This window comes from Eutrigla gurnardus, assembly GCF_963514095.1.
Source record: "Eutrigla gurnardus genome assembly, chromosome: 3".
Taxonomy (NCBI): Eukaryota; Metazoa; Chordata; class Actinopteri; order Perciformes; family Triglidae; genus Eutrigla; species Eutrigla gurnardus.
In genome coordinates, this window is record NC_139917.1 from 25,693,868 (window position 1) to 25,709,144 (window position 15,277).

Genomic DNA, 15,277 nt, shown 5'->3' on the forward strand with positions numbered 1-15,277 from the left:
GGTGGTTGTGATTAGGAATTCAAAAAGCAATAGGAAGTTATATATTCTGTTGTCATTAAGATAAATTGTCCCAAAATACTCTCTGTGCCACCCACTGTGACACAGAGTCCCTTTCATTTAAGAGGTGCGTAGTTATGAATAAAGAAATCTGCAAAGGAGCTCCAATTAACAATCTGTAATAACAATAACGTAGTTGCATGTTTTCAAGTTTGATGTTTTTTTTTTTTAGTGAGAACAAAACTTGTATGTTCAGGGATGTGAAAATGTGACTCTGCTGCCATCTGCTGGCTGAAGTAATCTACTGCTATTAGAGGTCATTTTTTAACTTAATACTTCGTGAACGATTTCACTTTTTTTTTTTTTTTATTATTAAAAAAAAAAAAACTTCGTTTCAAATAAATGTTGTAGATTCCTTTGCTAATTAAGTTTAAATGTATTTTTATTGCATAAACGAATCGACGCAACCATTGGTCCTGGCGGTGCCTACGTCACCGGAAACAGGAAACGGGGTGAATGAACGACCATTCATATGTAACGTTAACTTCTCACCTGTAACGCCTGCGGACGAGGTCAGCGTCGATTCATTCAAAGACGAGTTGTGCTCCGTGATAAGTTATCTTGTGACAGCCGTATTAACGCTCGCAGGACGGACACACGTCACGGCCGCGTCATGTTAGCTTAACATTCAACGGAAGGTAAGCGTTTAAAAAACATCTGTCTGGAAGTTATGCTAATTAGCATGTTACACAGTTAGCAGTAATGTTTTTCAGCATGTTATACCGCCAAAGTCACGGGATAGAAGCTTTCAAACCGACTCTTGTTTCTCCTTTTTTTTCTCAGATGCCTCAAATTCACCACACAATGCGACGGTTTGGCTTCTCCCTCCTCCTCCCTCCCTCCTCCGCTTCCCCGTCAGGCACCAGGGCATGCTGCCTCTACCAAAGGGTCTTCGCCGGACCCCCCACCTGTTCCCAGACCAACACCCCGGGTCACAGACGCCGGCATGTGAGCACAGCCGTCAGGCAGCACGTACCGGACCTGAGCGGGCCCGAGCAGAGACTGTTGGACAAACTGTACGAAGGCCTGGTTGGAGGACAGCGGGCGTCTCTGGCCGAGTCCATCACCCTGGTGGAGACCCAGCATCCCAGGAAAAAGGAGCTGGCCCAGGTGCTGCTGCAGAGGGTCCTGGCCTACAGGAGTGAGCAGGAGAGCCGCAACGAAGGGAAGCCAGTGGCCTTCAGAGTAGGTGTGTGTTTTAGTGGCTAAAAGGTCGTGACCCTGACCGCTTAACTGTGCACACCAATGCAGTCCAATACCACAAACAAATTTAATGTTGGTAGTGGACTACATTACTTTTCTTCCCTCCTCCATTAGAAAAACATCTGTCAGTATAACAGTCCAGTTCCAACACCACTGCAACCTCAATGTACAGTCAACACGCAATATACCTTGCTCGTTAGTTAGTTTCGGCAATTTAACTAAACTTTATTTAGTAATGTGTGATTAATTTCTTTAGAATAGTCTTTGACACAGCACCCATCGACAAGCTAGGGCCACAGAAATGCAGGCTGCTGGGAGCTGGCAGGAGTTGCTGGATTGTGGGTGAATTGGTCTCCACTGTAAATTCCCATTTCAAAGTTTATTCATCAAAATATACGAGTATATATATGTTCCTCGTTGCAGAAACGAAGGAATCTACTGGATAAATCAATCATACAATTTTATTTATAGTGTCATATCATAACAGAAGTCATCTCAGGACACTTAACACATCGAGCAGGACTAGAATACGCTCAAGAGTTCCAGAGTCAATACAATTTAAAAGTCCCAGCATCACCCAGGGGCAAGCGTTACAGACAGTGGCAAGAAAAAACTGCCTTAACAGGCTTTTAGGCAGGAATCTGGTGCAGCCCAGGCAACTGGGTTCCAACTGCATTTGGTGTTGGTCGTATAGTAGTAGCATTAACTGTAGTGGTGGCATTAACAGAAGAGATGCAAATCAATACAATATGTTTATTCTATGCTGAGGATAAAATTATTCAGAACGTCTTATTGTTACACTTGTGAACAAAACATGTCATAGTTTCTGAATTAATTACATTACATTACATTAAAATGCAAAAGTGAAATGTTTGAATCTGCTGAATATTGAGAAGGATTCAACATATTAACGTTTGTGATTGGATGTTCCATGCGTCTTTCCAGTTGTAGGTTTTGTCTACATAAACGTGTACTTTCTTACCATGTGATGCTTTTTTTCAAAGGAAAGCGGCTACATTGTTACAGTCTGTGTTATTTTCAAAGATGTAGGCTTCACATTTACGCTGCTTTACTTCTAAAGTCTGTTAATATTAAGTTGTATGATAGAATATTCTTCTTTCTTAGTGCCATCTGTTGCTGATTAAAGGCTTATATTTCTCAGGTCTGTCCGGTCCTCCAGGAGCAGGGAAGTCGTCCTTCATCGAGGTGGTGGGGAAGATGCTGACGGGACGTGGACACAAGGTTTCAGTGCTGGCTGTGGACCCGTCGTCCTGCACTACTGGAGGTAAACACAGATTCACATCACGTGATGCTGAGGAAGAGCTGCTATTATTACAATGAACAAGGGATTTATGTGGGAGATTGTACCGTAGTTTGTCAAATTGTTTAGATTTAAAGTATGTTTTGATGGTTTCCCTTTTTTAAATGTATGTTTTCATGTCTGTCATCTGTAGAATCCCTGTCACACTGATGAATGTTAAATTCACGGTTCAGTACAAACTGACTCATCCCTCTTGTTGCAGGGTCTCTGATGGGTGATAAGACTCGTATGACTGAACTCTCCAGGGACATGAGCGCTTTTATCAGGCCCTCTCCGGCCTCGGGAACACTTGGTGGAGTCACCAGAACAACTAACGAGGCCATTGTTCTCTGTGAGGGAGCAGGATATGACATTGTCCTTGTCGAGACCGTAGGTAAGACACTGTGATTCTCAGAATTAATTCTCTCACAGGCTATGATATTGTATCTTTATCCATTTAAGACAGATTTCTCTGAAGTATCTTGGTTCCACTCTTTTTTCTTTTTTTTGTAATTTACATTTTTTTAAATAACAAAACAGGAAAATGTACTTTTTGGAATAACTTCTTCTGATAAAATTCTTCCCCTTTAACCTCTAACTCATATCAAACCTGTAATTTCAAGTGTTTCTTCAACTCGATGGCACACTTTTTGTGTTTGACTAATTTTGGTGGTTTGGTTTATTTTGTTAATGTCCAGTGCTGTTCATTGCCTTACATTAACATTGCCAAATCAAATGCATAAAATAATGTACAATTGTGTTTTTGAAGTCTGTAAATATCTGATCAAAGAATACACAACAATCTCAGCAAGTACTTGTTGTAACTCAGTTTATCATTCTTAGTCCTACTAACACAATTTGGTCAATACTAGTTGTTTTTATTGTTATTTATTCAGTGTGATCCATTGAAAAGGTTGTGGAAATTCATGATTAATCAAAAGCATTTTTTGACTGTTGAACAGATGTGACTTGTTTTTTTGGGGGTTTTTTTGCTTTTCATGGATGATACTGTAATACGTGCAACGCAGGCTGTAACATTAATTGTTTTTATTGTGGGTTTAAGATTGAGGATTATCACTTGTTCATTATTAACTTATGTTAGTCTGATTTGCTCTAAGAGTAACCATCATGTCTTTGTTTTCAGGTGTGGGCCAGTCTGAGTTTGCGGTGGCTGACATGGTCGACATGTTTGTGTTGCTGATTCCACCAGCAGGGGGCGATGAACTCCAGGTCAGTGAAAAACATGAGCAGCAGGAGCAGCATGTTGTTTTACCTGTTGGGAGCAGCGAGAAAGAGATTATTCAACCTGGCACTTGTTATTATCGAGTCTGTCCTGGAGGTTATAGAGGAGCTTCTCATAGTGGCCTGAAAACATTTTACAGATAATTCTTCTTTACTGTCATTCTACAGACGTCAGGTAAGTAATGCTTCTCCCCTGGGTGCAGCTGGTGCAGGGTAAACCACAGTAAACCAATACGATGAGATACGTTTGTCTACATTTGCACACAAAACTTTTGAGTAAAAAGATTTTAATTCAGCTTCATTATTCTTACACCGCAGATTAAATGCTGTAGAAAATCTAATCTGCATTTTTGAATTAGCTTCTTGTATAAATTTTACATAATGAAGCAGTAACTGACCTTTGCGTTCACATTTGTATGTAAAGAGGTCGAGTATGTAGACAAAAACTGTGCCAATCAATGTATTAATTAGCTCAATGAAGGACTTAATTAGCCGAACAAATTAGGTTATTGTTGTGATGATTAATACGGGATTAAGCAATTCAAGTGTTTTGATAATTGTAATTATATCTCAATCAGTCATTTCATTAAACATTCACAAATGAACACGCAAATAAAAATATGTAAGCAGTTAACGTGTCTTTCAGATTGTAAGTACAGATTTCCCAACAGCACAAAACTATGTGACATATCCACATTTGTTTGCATTATTATGTGGCACATCACATGACTCGAGTAGAGCAAAATAACTTATTTGTAACATCTGGATTGGAGAAAGCCCAAACAGCATTAAGAGCTGCAGTCATTTTGTAAATGTTGTGTGCAAAGACGGGAACTGAAGCTACATTTCAAAAGGTGAAAGGCACTTTTCAGAGTAACCGCTACAAATAAGATCAACTGATCCGCTTGTCTTGGATCAGAAGCTGACAGCAGTGAGGGATCGATGGAAAAGCAGCAATACCAGAATAATAAATAAGTAAACTGGCAGCCGACCGCTGCTCCTTCCATCACTTTGTGCAAAGATCCCTCAGCAGATCGGGTGTCTCAACATCAGTGAATGACCTCCTCGTTTGATGCCAAAATCTCTGTCCAGGGCATCAAGAGGGGCATCATCGAGAGGGCCGACCTGGTGGTGGTGACGAAGTCGGACGGAGACCTAGTGGTGCCCGCCAGGAGGATGCAGACTGAATACACCAGCGCACTCAAGCTGCTCAGGAGACAGTCCAAGTCCTGGAACCCGAAGGTGCGTGTGTGTGTAAGGGAATGGCTGTGTGTGTGTGTGTGTGTGTGTGTCTGTGTGTGTGTGTGTGTAGGCAGTGTAGCGAGGAAGGGAGCCAACAACAGAATGATAATGCCTTTAAAATAAAAAAAAAAAAGGATAATTGACAAGTGTTCAACATTGACCTACTGGGCGGCTGCAGCGAAGGTATTACTGCTCTGTGGACCCAAACAAGCCGTCCCACTGAGAGGTCAGCTGACCCAGGAGTGGGCGGGAGGAGGATGATGATGGTGATGATGTCATGCCATCATGGTTTCAGTACTGCAGTGTCTCACCCCTCCCTGCATGTCCCAGCTCACCCGCCTGCTTGCCTGCCTGCGTGGCCTTGTCCCTTTGTTTTCCCAGCCCAATGCAGCATCTGCCCACCGGGCACGCTGCCAGGAAACACCCTCGCCTCCCCCCTCCTCACCCCTCCTCACCCCCACCCCCCTACTCCTGCTGCTCTGAATACTCGGCTGCTGTGTCATGCATTTTGCTGATTAGAAGCCTGCGTACTCAACATAAAAGCTGATACGCTGCTCTTCGTGGTCTCCTCTCTGTATTTTTCCTTACTTCTGCTGTCTCGCCTTCTTCTGTTTGGCCCATAGTGGCATAATCTGTGATTTAGTCTCTTGCTGCCTCTCGTCCTTTGTTGTGCACCTTGCTCAGCATGAAAATGTAACGCATGAATAGCACGACGTGAATGCTCCTTTGATTCCCAAGTCCTTGGTAATATGGGAAGAACTAATGATGAACTACTTTTACTAACAGCTGCCACTAACAGTTCTTTTCTCAGTAGAATAGAAACAAAAAACGTCAATAGCCCGTCTTCAAATGCCTTGTTGTTTCAAAGACGTTGAAGAAGCTGGAACCACAGAGTATTTGCTTTTAAAAGAAAAGGTTATGTGATTATCATTGTGTTCGTCTTAAAGGGGCACTCCGCCAATATTACATGTTAAAGTTACAGGAAATCAGCAAAACCTGTGAAAACAGTCCTCTGACATTGGAGGAACTTTATCTCCATTTTTGTTTTTCTTTAAATATTTAATGCAGTCCTTCTCTATATAACTTCAGTTTTGAAGAGTGCTATATGAATGAACGTTTGCTTACTAATCTCAGCATGAGCTTGGATGCTTAAAGGCTTAAACATGAACATGTGATATATGATGAAAAGTGTCTACAAGGCAGGGAGGATATTATAGAAATGCTGTTTCTATATTTGTACGATGGGGTTTCTGCTTTTGGAGCTTGATGTCTCTCTTGCATGCGCTCGTCTTTTCTCTGTAAACTGACATTTGTTTCAAAAAACATTTTAAAATCAAATTTTTCATTGCTGTTAACACAACAACAACCAAAATCCCATGTGACTCTAATTCATTGGGACAGCCAGACATCTCTATACCTAGACGTGGGTGTATGTAAGGTCATTAAGCTCTTTAAAAACATTAGCGGTGCATTTGCTGTACATTTAATTTAACAAAGTTGGGTTTCCTGCTTTCTAATCAGACTTTAAATCAAGTCCGTGTAAACGATTAACTCGATGTCATTAGAGGACTCATAATTGGCTGTTGAACACGGGCCGCCAGTATTTATCAAGCTGTCACATTCAACTCTGCTGATTATCTGTTGATGTCAAATAGTCTCAGAATGATTCATGTAACGTCGTTGCACTCTGGAAATTGTTGAGTGGCTGACATCGCTGAGGTCTCGTCTCCTCCTCCAAACTCCCCTTTTCTCCTTTTTATTCACAGATGTTTAAAGGAGTGATAAAGAAACGCGTTAACTTTTATATAAAGAGCTTCATAGCTCCTCCACGTCTAAATGAAAGGATTAAAATCTTTTGTATTCCGAAATCTGAAGCTCTTTCACTTCTGTGTCTGCGGTGAATTTGAGCGTTACCCTGGATTTCATCATGTGCTCCTGAAGCTCTGAAAGTAGACATGCAGTCACTTGAACTAAGCGCACAAGTGACATTTATCCCCATATTGCTGGTGTGAACACGGCGTTATAGGGAGTTAAATACTCACACTGTCTGTAAAGTGACATGATGACAGCTTCTTACAGGTTCTGATCTGAGAAAAAACACATGGAATGGGAGGAAAAACTACAGCAACTACAGTTAACTACATGGAAAAAAGCTCTTTTATCCATAAAAACAAAGCGTAATGCACTGATAAGTGATGTCTTTGTCTAAAGACACTGTTTAGTTTTGCAGTGAACAGTATTTCTTACAATAGTTCCAATTGTTGTTTCACATGCAGCACATTGCTTCAACTAATCACTCATTTTTATTAAGTTACATACACAATGCATATTGATTAATACTGAAATTCTACAAATCAATGTATATATGTAATTTGCACGAACTGATGAAATAATACAAATATAAATACACAAAGTGAAGTCACCGTAGTCCAACACGGTTGTCCTGACAGTCATTAACAAACTCTACCATCACATTTATAGACAATGAGTTAGAAGTTAAGGAGAGTTTAAGGTGTCGAGGCAGACGGGGAAACGGGGTGGCAGGAGAGGGTGTAAAGGTCAACAAGGGTCCTCGGCTCCTCAAAGTAGGCACGTTGTAGTGATATATTTTGCCTCTCCACCTTTTGGCTTGTACGCTACTTTACATAAATGGCAGTCCGCCTTTTTTTTGCAGCAGCATCTGAGTCACCTCTGGCAACTGCTTTTAATTTCCTGGTGGTGCTGTCCATGAGTTTGACAAAGTGGCTCAAAGGAGGACGTGCTAATCCACGCAGAATCTTAAATATGAGTCCGTACAGCATTTCCAACTTTCCATGCTGAGTAAACTATGGACGCCAGTTTGCTGTGCCTTTTTGATGACGTCCTGTGGGATTGTCCAGTCTACCACCTGACTGAAAAAGAGACCCTCTAAATCCACACATGCATCCCCCCCTCCCCCCCTTTAATTCCTCTTCAGGTGGTGCGCGCCTCCTCACACACCAGTGAGGGCATTCCCGAGGTCTGGGCCAAGATGGAGGCGTACCGGGACGCCATGTTAGCCAGCGGGGAGCTACGGGGCCGACGGCGGTCCCAGCAGAAGGTTTGGTTGTGGAGTTTGATCCAGGAGAACGCCCTCTCCCACTTCCAGAATCACCCCAGTGTCAGAGAAGCTCTGCCCCACCTCGAGGAGAGGGTTACCAAGGGAGTCATCTCTCCGGGCCTGGCTGCTGACCTGCTTCTCAAAGCCTTCTCATCATCATCATCATCATCATCATAGTAATCAGACTCATGGTGAAGGATGGAGGCTTCATGGCTGATCAGGCACACTCGATGTCGAGGAAAAGGATTTGTGACCTTGACTCTGTGGTTTTGCACAAAAAACCGCGGTCTTGCTTGTTTTCACTGAATTTAAAACGCCTCATAGACGTCGGCCCTCCAGGCTTTGATCCGAACCAGGAGGACGAAGAGTGGACAGTTGTTCAGGACGTCCACGTTTGGACAGTGGACCGGTGGAGGGAGACATTTCAGTTATGTTTAATAGTGCTGTGAGACATGAAATGTGCTGCCAACGGCCTTAAGTTTTCTCAGTGGGATTCTCGGACAAAGACACTACGTTGTTTAAAGGCCATGTTGGCACAGTCTTTTTGCACAATACCCCTCTGGGTTTAGAAACGGGTACATATACATATATATTAACATAAGAAGTACTGTACTGATATTTACACCCTCCTCGTACAGTGATGGATAATACACACCAAAAAGCATCACACAGAGAAAAAGCAACTGGATTCAAACAGTGTTTTTATTCACTATTTGTGTTTCTGAGTTGAATATCATATGAAAAGAATGATGTGAATCTTAACTGGATAAGAGAATAATATTAAATCTCTCTACAGTTTGCCAAGCTTCTCTCTCTTTGTGTTTGCTCATGATGTAAAAAAAAAAAAGTGTAGTGATTAATCTAACCTCCACGACTATAAGTCCTGAGATTTGACAAAGATGTAATGAAATTTCTTTTTTCCTGCACTCTGGAGCCAGAAACGTCGGGGCCAGGTATCCCCAGAATGAGTCAGCGGCTTCTAATTCGGGCAAGGCACACTTTAATATTTTCAGGAATACTGTCATAATAAACTGCACTGCTGGTCGCCACCGGAGAGTTAAAGACAAAGAGAAATCACACACCCGTAGATACTTTATTCATTTAAACAGACGTGCTGCTTTATTCAGGGAAAAGCAGATACAGCTTATAATATGAGGGATTTTTCCAAATCATAGACGTCATTGTGAAATGATCCTGCTTCAAATATCAGTGCTAATTATTTATTTTAATTAATATATTAATTTATAAAATGCCGGATAAATCTCTTGATTTTGTCCAACCAATCTGTTCATAAGCCAAAAATATGATGATAGAAAACAGAAAAGTCAATTTTTCAATCATATTCAATCGTTTTTAGTAGAAGAACTATGGGTGGAACTTTTTACTGTTTGATCTAATCATACTCTCTTATACATATAGGCTCAATATGTAATAAATTTAAACTTTCTGGAGCTTCAATCACACAAAGCTTTCTGCACCCAACAGCTAAAGAGCTCAGTTCTTGTAAAATTTCACGTTTTAGTGCTGAGGAAGGAGCTCCATCTCTGAAAGAGTTGGCACGATAAAATACAGTGAAGCAATTAAAGTTGCCGTCCTGAACTTTTTGTACGTTCAATACAATGCTACGAATGGAGCCAATCGGAGATCAATAGAGACATTTATTTCTGAAAGTAACTGGAAGCCGACGGTAATCAGTTCTCATTTCGTCATTCAGCTGTATTTTGTAACCAATTACAAATGATTTGGATCTTTTTTTAATTAAATGTGGATTAAAGTTACAAAAATAAAGATGTGACTTTCTACATAGTTATTGGACTTCATAATATAAATGATGTTTACATGATACCTCGGCCCCCCCGTGGGTGCAAGTGTTTACTCCATCCCGCCACTAGAGGACTCCCAAATTCCACTCGGCTCTGGATTCATTATCCTAATGACTGGGTCCTGAGTGCCAACCACCCTCCTCTTCATAATGCCCCCGCCTCCTGCCCTCCATCCATTCTTCATTGAGGTTGCCTAGGCTGCCAGGTCACTCAGAGGTGAGGACATCAGCAGCTGCCACTCTTCTGGAGCACAGGCTGTACTGTAGTCCTCGCCCCCGGTGCCAAGCCCTCCTCGGCTATTCTCAGTCGCCGCTGAAAGCAGAAAGGAGTCCATGTAGCCCCAGTACAGTACCGACAGGAGGGGTGTGTGTGTGTGTGTGTGTGACTGTTTCAACCTCAACCCCTCTCTTTTGAAAGTAGGCTATATTTCAAGGCTGGAAAAATAAAATAAATCAGTACTAATCCATGCTCGTCCTTGCTTTTTTGGAAATACTGAGCGTGAGCCCCCCCTAACTGCTGGACGCGATCCCAGGTCGCTGCTCGTTTGCTCCCGCCTGCGTGCAAGAGGAAGAATGCCCCCTGAATGCAGATGGATTCATTAGGTCTGAGTAACACCCTTCTCCTCCATCATGCTGACACAAACACATACACACTGTACTTGCTCTGGCTCTGCGAAAGGGAACAGTGAGTTCTGCAGCTCTGCACACACACACACACACACACACACACACACACACACACACACACACACACGCATATACATACACACAGTTGTCTCCAGTGTAAACAACACCATGCGGTTTCACTGAGGGGAGATTAACTCAAATGCTGCCGGATCGAGTTCGGCCATTTTAGCCTAAACACGGGACCCATCCACATGTGTTTAGCATTTCGCTGGATCTCTCGAATGTAAGCAGAGGACAGAGACAGGCCTCTTTGATGAGGTTTTTTTTTTTTTTCGTGTTTAATGGAGGGGTTTTACATTGACAGCCTTTTCTTTGTGTCAGCAGTCTGAAGTCAGAACGCTTTTCCTGGCAAAACAAAAAACGGTGCCCTCATACTGTCGTAATTGCAGTCCAAATACGCTGCTTTTCCCCTTGTCGGGAAAAAAACCTCAAAGTCTGGAGTCAATGTGAGGGTGTCGTAGCACGGAGGGATCCATGATGTTCTTCTTGTTGGTTGCGTCAGACTTTTTGGTTGTTTTCTGGTCAGATCAGAGTGTGAGGGAAGCCTGACACTGAGGGAAATGTCAGACCGGCCCTCCTACCAGGCTGATTTGGGAGCTGTGTGTGTGCGTGTGTGTGTGTGTGTGTGTGTGTGTGTGTGTGTGTGTACACACTAGTGTGACAACCGGTCATGGGCTGCTGATCCACAAAGCCTCACCCCCGTCTCCCTGCTCTTGTTTGCTCCGCTCACTCCTCACACATACCAGCACCCTCCCTCTCTCTTTGAACACCCGTCCCGCTCACCTCCTGCACATCCTGTACATACATACATACATACAAGCCGTCCGTCCCCCTGACACACACACACACACACACACACTCACACACACACACACACCGCCTGCCTCGTAGACCACCCGGCCCCTCCGACTCGGCTGGCTGCTCTGTCTCTCCGTAGTGACGGATGAGTGTGTTTCTCCTCTCTCCAGGCTCACGTTCAAGACGTGGCTGCAAAACGATACGAGAAGCCGCACGTTAATGGGGTTGGAGAGCGGCAGCAGAGTGTGTGTGTCATTATGCTGCTCCGTTGGGTCACCGTGCAACCTCTTTATAAGAAGACCCTCATGGCGACACGCCTGGCTGCGTCGTGCTCTTCTAGCCCCGTAGAGCGACGAGACGATGTTGGTATTCAAAGTGCGTCTCATCACACGGGCTAATTCTGTTTAACCCGGTGGAGTCTGCTAGATGGTACGGTCAGAATGCCCCAGGGCGGACAGTATGTGCCTCTGTTTTTTTTTATTACCCACCTGAGGAGGCATCGCTCTCCCACACATGCGGCCGCTCCGCTGTTTGCTGTGTGTAATTTACTGGTGGAGCCTGTGGCTCCATCTGCAGGAAGGCGCGAACAGAGCCTCGGCGCCAGTAATTGGACTTTAGAACTGATTGGGGAACTTGATTGACCCCCGGTAATGGATTTGAGTGAATAATTATTTGTAGTTATGGTTGGAAGATGATATCGGGGAGAGAGAGACCAATCCCACCAGTGTGACTCACCCCTGCCGCCGGAGCAGAACGCTGCCAGCACTCAATTAATGAAATCCAGCTGCTCGAGCTCCCCACGTTGTAGTGGCTGATCAAAAAACCCACACAGGGGTCTGGTCAGAAAAAAAGGGTTATCTCCATCCAACCTTTCCCTTTCGCACAACTGGCAGCCCATGGCCCATCACAATAGTGATTATAAAATCTCCTCCACTCCAGGTACGAGGCATTAAGGTTGATAATGTCTCCATAATTTTTTTAACTGCCTGTGGCGGCGCTCAGCGCGGCCCACGGCGGCCATGTTAATGAGACCTCTCAAGATGGCAGGCAGCGCCTCCTCAGGACACAAAATGCAATCACTCTTAATCCGGCACTTTAATTGCTGGCCAAGCCCGCCTAAGTGAATTCAGCTGTTCCGTCTCTGCGGGCGAGCGGCCGCACCTCGCGAAACGCTTCGATATCGTACTTGTGAAGATAAACTGTGCTTGAAAAACAAACGGGGGGAAGTGGTGCGTGGTGGTCCGTCTCGTTAAGAACCCAGGCTTTATTTTCCCGGCTTCACTGTGTCCGACAGAGACGGAGGAGTCCGATTTTATTTTTTTTCCTCTTCTCCTCATTGCCTTAACCCATAATTTACCGGGAGAATAGCAGCCACCTTTCTTTTATCTCCCGCTCTTTGCTTCCTGATTGACCCGGTCGCTCCCACATCATTATCTTCACAGCTCCCACTACAGTACATCTCCCTTTTTCTTCCCCTTCTCACTCTCCCGCCGTCATCTTTCCACCAGTCCTCCTGTCATGTGTCCTTGCCTCCCCCCTCCTCCCCTCTCCCTCCGTGTGACCCCTCATTGCCCTCTTGCCAGTCTCTATTATTTCTGGCTGCCCAGTGGCCTGGTCAGGCTGGTGCTCCGGGGCTCCAGGCGGCCCCGTGTTATGACAGGTAACACTGGGCCACACACTCTCTCTGGTAACATGCGGAGGTCAGCCTGTCATACCTGTCCACGGCTCCGCTGTGCACATGCACGCACATGTGCGATGATTCACCGCGTGTAGATAACTGCCAGGTAGCCCCGGCAGTAACCTTAGATCCAGCAGTGAGTGATGCATCGGAGAAGAAATGCACCTTTCCCCGCTCTCTTCTTTTGTGCTCGCAAATTTCTTTTTTTTCCTCTTTTGTTGCTAAAGGCCTTTACATTGTTATGCTTTTACAGCCCTCATGGCAACCGGGAAGCAATGCCGCTGTAGTTGTTGTCGAGCACAGAGCAGGAGGATTTAACTGGATAGTGGCTGTTAACTACCGACGCGGCTCCTCTCTCTCCTGGCATGGCCTGCTCCCCGTGTTAATGACCACTCACAGTTGCTGCCCTGAGGGGGCTGCAGGACACAGTCAGCCAACATCAGACCCTCACAGCACCTCCAAGACCATCTGGTCAAACAACAGAAAATATGTTCCCTATGTTATTTGTCTTTTGCTTGCATTGTTTTTTTGGCTGGTGAGGGAGGGGAGGCGCCAAGTTGTTGTTTGCTTCATTCATAACCATTTTTTAATCGGACGGGATTGCATCAGCGGAGGGTCCAAATGTGTTTCCCCCCGAAACGCATTTCCTGCTCGTGATGTCTCATTTCTGTCCAGCTGCCCTCCATCAACTAGTGAATGGCCAAGTTTTGTGTGAGGTTCAGGGCCAGTAATGAGAACAGTCATCCTCTACCCGACCGAACAAGCTCTCTCCACCCTGGACAAGATGGTAGCGCCCTGGTAGTCGATCAGCGGTTGTTGTTACCGTGGCATGTTCCTGGCTCCCCGTCCGAGTCAGGGCAGCGCCCCCCACACTACCGGGCCTGCGAGGGCCAAGGGGCCAGCATGGGTTTGTCATGCCAGGTTGACATTTCAGGGAGCTTTGCCAAGACACCACACCACATTTCGTCCTCCCGGACAAGTGGTGTGGGAGCGGACGTGTCAACTCGGGCAGATGGGCAGGCGTCGGTGCCAGCCGCGCTGGACCGTACCGGACCGCTGGCCTGGCAACTGTCGGCCAGACAGACATAGTGCCTCCTGGCATGGAGGAGTCTGCCTCTAGCAGCAAGCTCCAGCAACATGTCTGCCTGCACTTTATGTGTCTGTGTGTGTGTGTGAGAAAAAAACATATATTTATATATTTTTTAAAAAGAAGATGTAACCGCACTGCTGAATCTTTATTTTTAAGCAGCTCTTCAGACTGAAAGACATGTTTGTGCATCTGATTTGCAACAGGCACATCATTTAATCATGCATAAATATAGAGCAATATGCATGTATCCCCAGATTACTTTTTATTTGAAAGGAGCAAAAATATGGGCATAATTAAAGTCCAAATTGTGATGTCAAGTTTGTCATTTAGGCTGCACGCTGTCTGCATTTAATTTTCATTCTAACTTCATTCTAACTGTCACAGTGTTGTTTGGAGTAAACAGACATTTGGTTAAAAAAAATGCATACAAAAACAGCGCAGGATGACTCGTTTAGTACACTACAGGTATGTCTGGATGTGTGTGCGTACAGCTTTTTGGAAGCACCTGTTCTTGTGTAGGAGGAAGCCTGTGTTCTGCTGCACATCTCAGCCGGCCCGCTCGGAGGCAGGGCCATTAATCTTGGCTAAATCAAATAAATCAAGTGCACTTTAGAAAAGAGCTGTCAGTGTAATTGTTGTGATAGCCATTCCCTGGCTTCTCCAGGGGGAGCTCTATTGAAAATTGCACCATGGAATGCACACTCACTGCCGTCCCAAAAAAAAAAAAAAAGAAATAATGCAAGGGGCTCTTAGAAAAGATATAGCCGAGGCTCCGAATGAAGACGTGAAGCTACTCAGCAACGTGATGAGCACTGCTGAGAGTTATGAGAGTGAAGTTTCTGCCGCATCGTAGTGGGGATGCTCGGACACGAGGCCGCTGCGGTGTCGCAGGCCCGTCTTTGTGTTGGGTCTCCTCCAGTGTTCAATGTGGCCACAACGCCCCTCAGGCTCTGCTGTTTTGCGGGGGGGGGGGGAAAGCCACCGCGGTGATAAAACATCAAACCCTAATCTTCAGCTCCATCCTGCGCACAGAAAGAGCACAATTTGGTCTTAACATTTAAAAGAATGCTAAACCCCTT

General features: G+C 44.6%; 1 protein-coding gene across 1 annotated transcript; it reads left to right on the forward strand.

Annotated features, from left to right (window-relative positions):
- The first annotated feature begins 537 nt into the window (after positions 1 to 537).
- On the forward strand, positions 538 to 8,794 carry mmaa (metabolism of cobalamin associated A). Its single transcript, XM_084005752.1, has 7 exons — positions 538 to 695; positions 841 to 1,246; positions 2,423 to 2,545; positions 2,784 to 2,954; positions 3,705 to 3,790; positions 4,895 to 5,044; positions 8,001 to 8,794. Exons 2-7 carry the CDS (start codon positions 841 to 843, stop codon positions 8,298 to 8,300), a joined length of 1,236 nt encoding a protein of 411 aa, XP_083861878.1. The 5' UTR covers positions 538 to 695; the 3' UTR covers positions 8,301 to 8,794.
- Positions 8,795 to 15,277: the final 6,483 nt, after the last annotated feature.

Bases quoted from the DNA above. Each gene is read 5' to 3' on its own strand.
- mmaa (XM_084005752.1), top strand. From the start codon at position 841: ATGCCTCAAATTCACCACACAATGCGACGGTTTGGCTTCTCCCTCCTC. The intron at 1,247-2,422 runs GTGTGTGTTTTA...TATATTTCTCAG, and splicing joins GCCAGTGGCCTTCAGAGTAG to GTCTGTCCGGTCCTCCAGGA. The intron at 2,955-3,704 runs GTAAGACACTGT...CTTTGTTTTCAG, and splicing joins TGTCCTTGTCGAGACCGTAG to GTGTGGGCCAGTCTGAGTTT.